The 13,491-nt window shown below is 36.5% G+C and overlaps 1 protein-coding gene across 3 annotated transcripts in view; it reads right to left on the bottom strand.

The window, feature by feature from the left end:
- LOC148075002 (chloride channel protein 2-like) overlaps positions 1–5,986 on the bottom strand; it is a 146,149-nt gene extending 140,163 nt beyond the window's left edge. For all 3 annotated transcript variants that reach the window (XM_087795299.1, XM_087795300.1, XM_087795301.1), the window contains exon 1: positions 5,805–5,986. In XM_087795299.1, the coding sequence (XP_087651425.1) occupies positions 5,805–5,855 (51 nt within the window). In that variant the 5' untranslated portion in view covers positions 5,856–5,986. The remainder of the gene's footprint in view (positions 1–5,804) is intronic.
- Between the last annotated feature and the right edge of the window lie 7,505 nt (positions 5,987–13,491).

Genomic DNA, 13,491 nt, shown 5'->3' with positions numbered 1-13,491 from the left:
ACATTAGATACACTTTAAAAAATGTGGGCTGGGGCCTATAGAAATGTTTGTATTTTGAATTATAATTATGTATAAATAACAATATAAAGCAAATGTATATCTATTTTTTTTTTTTTTTAATTATGTGCATCTTTTAGAGTAAAATTTAAGATTTTAAGAACTTTTTTTTTCCAAGTTTGAGCATGAATTGGAATTTTAGATAAATAAAAGAAAACAATAATACATTTGTTGGTTAAAAATTAATTCCATACTAATTTAAAAAATCCAATTTTCAAAAAAATAAAAACAAAAGCCATCATCGGCACTTGGAAGAAGTGTGTGTTTTTGGAAGACGCAGTTTACGGTGTATAATAACCAAATCTACTTTATCCGATAGTTGCGAGAGCATAATGTGCATTTATCATGTGATTTTATTAGCATTACTGTGGCTAATTTCATGTAGCATAAGTATTTATATAAGTGCGGTTTGGACCAATCTTTTGCGATTATTTGTTATAATTTTCTTCAATTAAACGCCATCCGAAGTCTACCAACACTTATTTCTCCAAACATTAAAACCATTTCAGACACAGCATCACGACTGGAGACATGCTTCCTGACTAGCTTGTGAAACCAAGTGTTGAACTCATATCACAAGACCATGGAGCAGCAGATAAGAGACACACAACTCAACCTCCTGTAAGAATCCAAGAATCTAAAGTTATTTTCTTCACAATATTAAAGCTGAAAAACAACATGAGCAACAGATACAAGAGCACGATGACTAGTTTTTGAAAATAAAAACAGCTTTTATTGATAATAGGCAGCAAAGAAAAGGGTCATGGACTGTCTTACACTGTAACCATGAGAGCACGAGGTTCAACCAAAAAGATAACGTCTGAAAAGTTCAGATGAATAATTTCCGAACCACACGAGTCCTGGAACCAAAGTTCATAATAAATTCTTCCATTTAATCCATAATAGGTTCTGTTTATCTGCTGCTAACTGTTGGTGCTTTTGGCGATTAAATAAGTTTCATCCTCGTTTTCTGAACTGTTTCCACCAGAACCACCTTTTATGTAGTCGAGTCTAAACCTGGACCTGAACTGTCTGGCATTTTTGTCCGTTTTTGCTTACACTTGAGGGTTGTCAAAAGTATTGCAAAGAAAGTATTGATACTAAAATGTTGTATCCTGATGCGATGGTTATTATTAAAAGTATCCATACTAAGTTAATTGAGTTTTTATCAGGCTATCTGCTAGAGAATCAAATGTAGTGAACGAATGCTCCTCCCATGATGCAACACTAATAAACTCTGGGACTCATTCATTCTTCGTGCTATTAGATGGTTTAATTCTGAGTTTGAAGCAAAGTAAAAAGATGATTCTATTCAGTGTTAATCTTTGTGTCCTTTTTCCTTCATATTCTTGTTCTTTATCATTTCACTTTGTCATCTCTTGCATTTGTTCTTTTGTTTGCACTTGTTGTTCTTGTTTTTATTTAACTTGTTTTACCGAAATTTCCTAGATGTGCAATACATACCTCAAAACCTCAAACCTCAAAACATTGTTTATTTTATTTACTTTTTTTACCTAACTACATCATACCTAAAACTTGTTGTCAATCTTATGGTTTCATTTAGTTTTTTATTATAAATATTTAACATGTCGTTCTGCTCATTGTTACATGTGACAGAGGTTTGCATTTTTTTTTTTATATGTATACATTGGTTTTTGAAGTTTTAGTATTGATATCGGGTTTTAGTATCGTGATAACCCTAGTGTATTTACAACTTTATTGACAATACACGGCCCCGGAAGATATTTTTGTATTTTGTATTTTTTGTGATAGATGATAGATGTGATAAAATGACCCAATGGGACACATTCTTTATCATAGTGTCCACCCATTTAGTCCTTCAAGCCCTTTTTAGTCACGGCTTTACTATTTTCCTGTCTATATCAACGGGGAAAATAGTGTTTTTCAAGCAAGTCCTATGATGGATTTGTATTACTTCCATTTTTCAAAGTTGCAGAAGTGACACCACTTTTGCTTTTAAACAATTTATCGCAGTCTCGTATTCTATTGCTGAAACCACACAGAGAGTCTATAGAGGAAAACAAGCTTTCATTCAACAAACTTTTAGCCTGGAGTGAGAGGGGCTTAATTTAGAAGTCAAAGATAACAGATAAGTACAATCTGAAGCTTCACGTGTCCGGTTCACTTTTTACCCTTTTTATTTTTCCTGTTTCCAGGACCGTAACCAATGCTGCAACTCTTTAGGAACTTCCAGATACTGGTTTTAGGGTAAATAAGAGGAAATGGATGATCAAAATTTGTATGTGTGTGTGTTGGGGGGGGGGGGGGTGACACAAGACTTTGATTTTTAGCCAAACATCTACAATATTTCAACGCCAGTTTCGTTCGGCCATTTGATTTTGGGACGATCACGAGACACGTGAAAGCAAGAGAATAATTACCAATAAAATGCTGATTCACTACAGTAAATGGTGATATTTCCCCTGCGGCGACCTTTATCCTCTGTGCTCGTTAAATCAGTGGATTGTTGGGATTAAAAAACAACAACGGATGTGTTGGCGTGACCCCGATATCAATACGATCTCAAGTCATTCAGCTAGCCACTGACAGCGGTTTCGTGTCCTCATTTATCTTAGTTTGTGACCTGTGTTGACCCACCCAACTGTACGACAATCTCAACAAAATACTATGATACTACTGGATACTAGGTACTACTAGGTACTCGGGTGTCACCCGTGATACACATTTGTTTTCACACAACGTAGAAATAGTTAAGGAGAAATAATACAAACCAAAATAAACGTTTAACTTATTTGTGTTTTGGTTTAATGAGCAACTAATGTGTTGATTTTCAAGTGTGTTGTTGTGATGTGTGACTCTATTGTATCATCAGTGTCCGTTTGTACAAAACTCTCTTTTCATTGAAATATTGACATTAGAAAATGATCTGAAAACACTTTTTCTGGAGATAAAATCTTGTTGACCATAACCACACCCACTCTGTTGTGATTGGTCAAGCATGGAGGTTTGTCACCGTTCGTCGTCAATTCCAGAAGTCTCCACCTCCAAGGGACTTGTTGTATAAACAAAGTGGAGCATGATTACAGCTGGCTGAAGGAGGAGTGAAGCCATTACGTCATAATGGATTCCGCTCTCGTAACCTCTCGTTCGCCCAGATTTCAGAGCAGTTTTATAAAGTAATAAGTTGAAAACATGGTCACGAAGACTTCAACATTTTAAACATGCGATTCCGGAGAGTTGGGTTTTCACATTAGTTGACCTTTAGTGAATTAGAAATAACTTTGTATTGATCTTGCATTGTTCTTCAGGGGTGCAAAGTTTCAGATCAATAAAGTTCTACCTAACCTAACTTACAGCTGAATATTATTGAAATAATAATGAATAAGTACAAGAATTTATAAATAAATGCAAAAGAAAGACGAAAAACTGCAACTATTACGTTCCTTTGGTCTTAACAAGTGAGGTACCAATCAACCAGTTTATCAGTGCACAGTTAGCTTATGTCAGTAGCTAATATCTGCAACACAAGTTAATCATCAAAACTCTTGAGTCCCAAGAAAAACCCTGCATACCTTCTTAAAACATTTTTAAAAAACTTTTAACATCACAGAGAGTTTTGTTGTACGATAGCTATCATGAGCTGAACCAATCAGCAGCCAGGATGTTGAACAGCCAATCAAAATAGAAGTATACCTACAGGTGGGAGAATCTTGTGAAAAATCTTTGATATTGTTTGCCTTAAACTAGAAAAATACATCATACGTCAATGTCAAAGTATGATCATGTATAAATGGTTCTAATGCATTAACAAATGTATTTTGTATTTATTATTCATTTACATGTCCCCTCCTTTCTTGTGTGTAATTTTTCGAGTATATATTAATCCCTCAAAACATTTTTTTTTTTTAGTTAGTTGAAGAAATGTTTCGAAAAAATCTCATATATACAAGAATAAAATTGCAGCTTATTTAGCTTAATAAAAGTCACGGCCAAATGACAAATGTCCTTTTTTGAGTGATTTTTTCGTCTTTCTTTTTGCTCGACGACCCCTAACAACATTCACAGAATTTAATTTAACCACTGATGTAGATGGTCAGATTCATGGGTTATAAATGGACAGAATCTATCATTTGTTTAGATGTTTTTATTGGTGTTCTCGGTATATAGAGAAGATTTCCAAAACCCAGCTCCAGTGCAGCCATACATACATACACAGGCCTCTTTCAGCAACCAGTGCCCACAACAAACCCACACAACCACGACAACACAAAGACTCAATGTTACCACAACCCACGGAGACGCGGCAGTAGAAGAGCTAATTGTGTGAGCGGCAGCTCACTTTTTCTTTTTTTTTTTTTTAAACATTTATTCAACTCCATTTTTAGGCCAAAGAATCCATTTCCACTGCTGGGAAAAGCTGCCTGTGCACGTTCCTCTGGAGCACGAGACCCCGGCAGGGTGACGAGAGCGTCCGGCGCTGAATCAGCGGGTCGCACTTGTGTAATCTCTCCAACACACATGCACAAAGATTAACAGCACAAGGCGAGGGGGGGGGGAGACTGTACGAGTGTGAAAGTTTTTCAGAGGAAACAAGGGTAGAAAGAAGATCTACAGTCCCTTTTGTGGAGTTAAAGCCCTGTTGCTGCTGAAAAGATCCAGTCGGACGATAAAACTTGTGTTCAAATAGAAGAGAGTAAAACCTGACAGCAGTTTTGTCAACTGGAAACACAAGAACACTGTACTTTTTCCAGATATATTTCTTCAGTGCGACGGTAGAATCACATGACGTCCAAAAAAAAATTAATTAAGGTTAATAAAAAGCTGCAACACTAGATTTTTTTTTTTATTATTCTTATCGCAGGACGTGCGACAGCTCCACAATAAATATTAATTTACAGCCCTCATTTAAGAGTTTCTCAAGGACAAAACTTGTGTGCGTGTGCACGAGGTGTGAGCGGTACAACATGTTCAAAAGTATCAATCCGACCGCTTGCTCGCCAAGATACGACCATCAAACCTGCAGGAATGCATCAGAACCAATGGACTTAAAAAGAAAAACCAAAATGAGGACGAATCCAAAGCATTTTGAACTATTTCACACTTGGAAAAGTTATCAACAATATGCATTAAATACCAAACTAATACAGTCATAGCACAAGCTACAAGAACATTTGGTAGAAATAAAGAAAAAAGCAGAAATAATTATGTATTCTGTGCAAATACACAATGAATTATTCTCAGTTTAAAAAACTTTTAATAAGGATAATAAAATTAATATTTTTCTTATGCATATTTTTGAATGGCTTTATATTGTGTATGACATATAGTGAAAAGCAATGTGGTTAGTTAACAATGTGAATAACATCAATGTAAATGCCATCACTTGTGAAGGTAAATACTTGCAAGGTAAATACTAGACGTTCATTGGATTGCACTTCACCAAACTCCATTCAGAAATACTAATATATGACTTGTTTGATGGTTCTTAAGTGAACAGTAGATATTTTAAAAAGAGAAATGTGTTCAGAAACAACCCCCGTTCAATTCGGTTTATCAAGACAAAAGAGTTATACTTTTGTTTTGGACATTTTCAGCATTTGTGTCGCGTACTGTACCAGACAGTGAGCGTTTGTTCTGCGGTCAGAGGTGTTAAATTGGCGGATTCATGAGTGGAGTCTGGTTCACAAGTTTTTCTTTTTTTTTTTCAATGGACGCGTTGTGCGTGACAGCGGACAAAGGTCGCAGTGACAGCGGGTCAAACTCACCAGAGTTTGCTCATATTGGAGCGCTCGCTGGTCGGAACCGTCCCCTGCCATGGTTCCGCGTCTCTCTCCCCGGGGGGCGGGTTCGCCTGGCTCGGGGTTCGAGGTGAGGTGAGACCCGGCGGTGAGAACCTCCTGGAGATGTCACCGGGATGAAGGCATGAGAGGGACTCGGGAGTCTGGGGACCTGAACTGGACTAGTCCTGCTGAGGAATGTTTCCCGGTCACTTGCAGTTCCTTCATTTTATACCCTTCAAGTCTCCGGTCCGGATCCTAAAGTGTGAGGCGGGACTTCACGAACCCTCCTCCCATCCCGGACCGGGTGCCAATCAATGTTCGCGCTCGAGCCTCTTCACAGGAGCGCTCAAGACTGCGTTTGAAAATAAATAAAAGTAAAATAATTGCTTTGAAGAACGACAAGAAAAACAATCAATTATTAAAGTTGAGATCTTAGACTTTTGTTCAGTTTTGTTGTAAAACTTTAATCTCATTTTTGAATCAAATACAACTTTTATTTTTGTGCTAATATGAAATATATTATAATATTTATTTATTGTTATTGACAAAAGTATATTAAAGTACTTTAAAACATTAAATGATCTTTCCTCTTTCTTTTTAAATAAGGCAATATAGTCGAGAGACAGAATATAATTAGTTTAATGTTTTTTAATAATAATATTTAAATAATAATAATAAACCAATCCCACCCACACTGTACTACTCAAGCATCCCAATATTATATTTATATTTATATTTATATTTATATTTATATTTATATTTATATTTATATTTATATTCATATTCATATTCATATTTTATCTATATTTATATTTATATATATATTTATGTTTATAGTTATAGTTATAGTTATAGTTATAGCTATATTCATATTCATATTCATATTTATATTTATATTTATAAATAATATCATTAGTAACATATTATAAATTATAAGACAGTTAATTTTTTTAAAGAACCTTTTTTTTAACAACAAAGACTCACCGAACAAAAGGTATTTGTCAAGTATTTTTTGACTCTGGTTTCAGTCTCTTTTAACTGAAAGTACTTTAAGTTACAAGATCAACAACATAAGTGGCTTTTGATGGAAGATCTCAGGTTGATGAATAACTTGCTCTATAGCGGTCGGAGCTAACATAGAGTCCAGCTCTATAAATCACACCTGTCCACAGGTGAGGTCGTGTCATCTTATAAACACAATGAAATGTGAAAAATAATCCTATTTTTATAAAGTTATTTCTATTACACTGATTAATTTAATAATAATAAAACGCTTATTTTTGGATATAATGTTACGTATATAATTCTTCCTGTGTCATTGTTTTAATATAAAACATGAAACGGAAAAATACTAATATGCTAATATGATGGAGAAAGTGCTGTCAAAACATACCTGCACACACCTGTACAGTTTACTGATCCCTTCACCTCCGGCTGTTTATTGAAATAAAGTTTGTGTGTGATGAGCCTATAAAAGTTTTGGATTATATCTTAAACCCACTTTTATCAAAACCACAAGGGCCAATAAAAGTACTTCTTCTGAGATCAAGGAAAAGCCGAAAATACGTCTGAGAGCAAAACTAATGAGGTCAAATAATACATAGCTGTTGTTGGCATTTGTTCTTTGATAAGACACACCCACAGGTACACACACACGTGCACACACACACACACACACACACACACTCTAATGCCTGTTTAATTGAAGCAGTGACAAGGCACTTTTACAACTTTGGTGAACAAGTTGTACAATTGAGCCTGAAAAAAAAGCCTTTTATTTAAGTTTAAAGAAAATTAACTTTAAGCTAAAAAAAAAAAAAGTTCTGTTAACATTTATAAAGTTTAAATATGTATGAAGCAAAAAACACATACAAGTATATCTTTTTTTTATGTATCTAAAAATTTAATAAAAAATAAAAAAAAGTTAAATTAATAGAACAAAGAATCAAAAACCTTAAAAAAGTAAATTAAACTCAATTGATTATTTAAATTGTGACATTAAATAAATTTGCAATAAAATAAGTTTTTAATCAAAGACCTTTACTTCTCACATTGAAATATATATATATATATATTCAAAAAGTGAATCGACTTCATTACAATTTTAACTTTTTTTTAAATTACCGTAAAAGTCATTTTATTTACGCACAACTTTTACTGAATATGATCTTAAACATTAATTTATATATAAATGTGTGTCTATATATTCATTATATACGTTGTTTTTTAGGAAAATGTAAATTTATATATGCATTTTTTGTAGGTATACATACAATAACACTTTTTTATTTATTTTGAATGTAACTATTTCAAATATGTGTCCAAATTTCGAGCTTACAGCTCGTGTTTTTTAAAGGTAAATCTTCTTTAAACACTGGGAGTTTCCATTGTTTTGTGTTCTCTACAGAAATGTGAAACAAATAAAGAAAACCTCTTGAGTTGGACCTAATATGTTCCACTTCACCCGAGTGTTTATTTGTGTCATTAAAAAGGTTAATCATTAAAAACGTCCCTCTTTGTCTTCGACTCTTTTCAAAGCGGCTGCTTTTGTAGTCGAACCCTGTCAAGGTCGGACGACTCATGACGGCCCCGACCTCACTATGGAAAATGACTGGAGGTAATTGATGAGCAGAAACCCCGATCCTCAATAAATTCATTCATTCTTTCAACACCACTGGAGTGAAATTCAAGCGTGGAAAACAAGAGTCTATAAAAAGATTTAACAATATGACCTCGTCCACATCCGACTTGTTGCACAGAGTGCTGAGACGACTCTGGCCTGGGGGGCCCCGCTGCCTTCTGTCTGGACCGGGGCTTCTCCCGCCTCTGGGTGACCAAACATGTCATACTGATTCTCAGACGGGCGCCAGATGCTCCGCCAGAGAAAGTGAAATGATCTTTTCAATTCTAGGAAAAAACAAAACAAGGAACTCTGCAGGCAGACCTCTGCCAAGCAGCTCATTTTCACACAAATTATAATCTTGTCCTACATTCATCTATATTTGTAGATTCACTTCATGGAAAGAATCTGCTAAAGAGAAACGATTGACCACCATCAGAAATGAAGCTCAGTCAGTCCAGAGAATTGCAAAAACCTCCTATAAAGTGTGTCCAAACCTTTGACCTGTACTGAATGTTTAAAAAGTAACAGTTGAAAAGGTTCTTAAAAGACACTGTTAAAGTCATAATTCAGTAACTAGAGTGGAGGACAACCTGGAAAGTTTTCGTGAAGTCAACAAGCTATGTTTCTATTGGTGTACGTTCCATTTTATCACTTGGTTTGTGTTGTCTATTATTCCATCTGGATTATGGCCATGTGTGCGTAAATAAGACATCTAAGGCCTTATCTTATCTTAAACTAACATCTTTGTACCCATTTGATATTATATAACGTTGTTAGCCTTGTTGGTACTAATGAGTTGATGAGGTTTCACAATAAAGCTGAACTTACTAGATGGCGCTCTTTGCTTGAAAACTTTTGGCTATGTTCGGCTTTACCCAATATTTAATATTTTTAAAAGTAACAAGATTCTTTAGAAACAGAAGACTTTAAAATATCCATTTATTGGGAAAGTTATGTATTATTTGTGCCACTCGTCTGGACTATTCTAACAGTTTATTTTGGTGTCTAAACAAGAAGGATCTGTCTCGCCTGCAGTTAATACAAAACTCTGCAGCGAGAATTCTGACCTGCTCTAGTAGAAGAACTCACATTTCTCCGATCCTTAAAACTCTTCACTGGCTGCCAGTTTCTTTCAGGATAATTTTAAAATTCTGGTTCTTACTTTCAGATCTATTCATGGTCAGTGTTTGTCTCATGTTGTCTTGCTTTCATTGTTCAAGCGCTTTGTGACCCTGGTCTAAAAAGTATCTTTATAAGTAACTATTATTAACTTACTTACTTAGTAAAAACTTGTGTTCAGGTTGGTTCCACCTTTTTGTTTTTGTCTGGTCGATGTACTCTGGGCAGGAAAGATTATATCTTAACACAGGCGTGGGAATGTCGTAAGCCTTAAGGCTCAAGAAAAAAATGAACTCTGAGAGTCACTGGAACTACAGATGAGGGGTTGCAGAGTCCAGCACCAGGACTCAGTCACCCATCCTCTTAACAACAGTAAATATAAAGAAGGGAAGAAGGAAACGAGTCTAAAAAGAAAGAGAAGTTTGGTGAATACATAAGAGCGACGGAGTTATCAGTCGAAGCTAATCAATCAGCCTCATTATTTTCAAACACCAACAGCTTTTTATTTGTCAGGACAACAGTTTGTTGACTCGTGGCCCCCCTGAGTGAGACAGATAGGACCACCGGAGAAAAGTCCACCTGAAGGGAGAGCAAACAAGACAAGAAAGCAGCGACACTTCACTTTTACTGGCCCTTATCTGGGACGAGGTGAGACGCCCGTGTACGAGCCGATCTCATCCTGGACCCGGCGATTCGATACGACCTTCTGGTGAGTCCATGAAACTATCAGAGGAGGAAGTAATGTCTGAACACGGACGACACGTTCTCTGACAGGAGCCGCTCGGCTGTGACCGGATTGATTCCATACACATCAGGTGTGTTGACAGGACGGATCAGTGAGGTTGAATGGAAAACCCGAGCGACTCTAATCCTCGCTGGTTCTTGTACGGAGGAGGCATCTGACATCCTTCAGAAACGTTTCTCTCTGGTAGGTCAGAACCGACAGTGTCCCGACGACGAGGCTTACAGTCCCACAGAGTATTGAACAAACCCAGGCTCGACTTACTTTTAATGTGAGATGACAAATATTAAAATAAATACCTTCTTTTCAGAGTAACAAGTGCTGTTACTCATTTATTTGGTCAAAAACCATAACGTGTCTGTTGTTACTGTGAGTTTAACAGGTTTGTTACTTCACCCATTTATTCATACTCGATGATAGATGGATCGATGTTTATGTTATTACTCTTTTAAAATAAATGAACAATGAATGAGTTAGACTGGAAGAAACGCAACGTCTGTTAACTCTCTTTGTAAGTAAGTAAGTAAGTCATATTTATTTATATAGCGCTTTTCCAGGCCAGGGTCACAAAGCGCTTTAACAATCAAAACAATACTCAAAAAAGATCAAGATAATACTGAGAACAACACAGGAGTTCCAGAAAATCAAGGAAAAGCCTGAACAAATAGAAACGTCTTAAGATGTTTCTTAAAGGAGTCAGTAGATCCATCAAGCGCAAAGAGAGAGGAAGATCGTTCCAAAGCTTAGGAGCAACAGCCTGAAAAGATTTCTCTCCTCTGGTCCTGAGCCGTGTGCGTGGAACCATAAGTAGATTCTGATCCACAGACCTCAGAGCCCGAGCTGGGGTGTAAGGCTGGATCAGATCACTGATGTAAGGAGGAGCCTGACAATGAATAGCTCTGAAAATAAGAACCAGAAGTTTTAAGGATCATCAATGATGCATTCAATGACAATGGGATTTCTATGATGGGATAAAATATTTTAAAAGTAAACACTAAAAACTGTATCACTTCAAAAAAAAGATGAACACATGGAAAACACATTTACTTTCTGTCTGTTGGCCGATCATTTTTGTTTCATTAAGTTTACACGGTTTGATTAGTTCACTGTTGTCTGCACTTTATTTGACAATGTTTTTAACTTATCAAACACTTTAAGTTGTTTATTTTTTATTGTTCTTTAAAGGTTGTTGTTTGTTTATGTCAGTAGTTCCAAACAGGCCACCTCCAATTGTTTGCCCCGGGCCCCCTGAACAATACCAGAGAAGGAGATTTTTCTTTTTCTTTTCCATATATAGTGCGTGACAAAGATATGGGACACCCCAGTTTTTGTATATTATTTTCTAGAGTAGCTAAATAAAATGAAATGATTATATTTTACACCAGCCTATATTATTTGCTCTCTAAGAAGGTCTGGTTTGAAACAAAATTTTAGGGTCTTAATTCTTTTTCTGTGAATTTGGATACGTGTGGCTGGAAATCAATACATTTTTACGTTTAAGCAATCGTGACACTTTTCTGGTGCAAGATGACCCCGGCCCCTCATCAGAGAAGGGAAAAGTTACGTGGCCCCCACAGGAAAAAGCTTTGGGACCTCTGGTATAAGTTTTTTACAGTGTTCTTTAAATGTTATTGTTTTTTTAAATAGGTTTGTGTGATCAATAGTAAAATAAAAAAGGCTTTTTTTGTGTGTTAAAGTTCCCAAAATAAATAAAATGGACAAACATTGGTATCAGTGATCTGTTTTGGCCACAACATTAAGATTACGATTAAGATTAAGATTAAAGCTCCACTAATTTGTTTTTTTGTTTTGTTCATGGCATTAATTGTTCATCCTTTTTGTCTGAATAGATCAATCACCGCATCCAAACTTACACTGGCCCGTAAACTTTCTTCCCTTATCTTAAAAAAGTTACTTTAGCTGGTAACTAGTTCATTTTATAGTTAACTATTATAAAATAAGTTACCCAACACTGGGGAGGAAGGCAAGACTCTGGGTTTCGTAACTAACCAATGAGAATTCTAACATTCCAAGGAATCTTACCAAGATAACCATCTATCTATCCATCCATTCTTCCGTCCATCAACTCTCTATAAACAAGGACCATATACACAAGCAGAGCGACCAGTATGTATTTGAGCCATAGGTGCCTCCTAGATAAGAATAACACCCACAGAAATAAGACAACTTTCACACAATCTGTGGAGAATCCTCTCAGTTGGCTCGAGCCCAAGCAGGATCTGCTCCTCGGTCACATAAAAGCACATAAGTACAGCTCTGTAGTTGAGCTCATCAACCTCTACAAGGTGGTTTTCCCTGCTCTCCAGGCTTTGTTCCAGTCTCACTCGGAAGAAGCCATGTCAATTACTGAGTCTTTAAAGTCACCACATTGCTTGCATCTAAGAATCTGCTGCTTTTAGAAAGTTCTATTTTTACCTCCTCGCCAACGATCCAGCTTGTTTATATATACTCGCTATGTGTAACCTACTTAAGCCGCCGGCCTTGTTAAATTCCAACAGTCTAAAAGTTATAATACTTTGAATCCCTTATCCTGCTCTTAATTGATTAGCTCGGTCTCAATCGTCTTTTAATTGTGAAAGCATGTGATGTTGTTTGTTTCCGCGTCGTAACATTTGTGTCCTGAAACGTACGCCGCACTGTCGATGTGTGCGGTAGCATCAGTACACCACATGGAGAACCCACAAATATCCTGCACTTTTGGGTCGTTGGAGTGGGCTTTTGTCGAGTGTGCAACAAAGCTGAGACGCTACGCAAGGATTGGCTTCATCAGATCATATCCAGTGTGGTAGGATGTTGCTTGAATGGCCAGTTAACCAGAGGAAAACAACATCGTGGACAGTCCAATTCAACAGGTCAAGGTGACCCCGAAAGGCCCGGGAACAAATGTGTTTGTGGTATCTCTTGTGTTGTGTGTGGGGATAACATGTTGTTTTTTCAGGCCGTCAGTTCACCTTGACCAAGAGATAACACAAGGGTTAAACCCTACTATCTCTGCAAACTTGCGGAACTGGACCAAACCATTTCAAGTTGGTTTGTGAGACTTGCTTGGTTAATTAGAGGAAATAGGAAAATATTTTTTTTTTCAAAATCACACCATCTAAGGCTGTGGTAGAAATGTCCTCCGGTGGGGGACGAGTGCCCGGCTGATGTTCCGGGTAGGGGAGCTG

This window comes from Callionymus lyra, chromosome 7 (assembly GCF_982586985.1).
Source record: "Callionymus lyra chromosome 7, fCalLyr1.hap1.1, whole genome shotgun sequence".
Lineage (NCBI taxonomy): Eukaryota > Metazoa > Chordata > Actinopteri > Syngnathiformes > Callionymidae > Callionymus > Callionymus lyra.
This window is presented reverse-complemented; position numbering and strand designations above follow the sequence as displayed.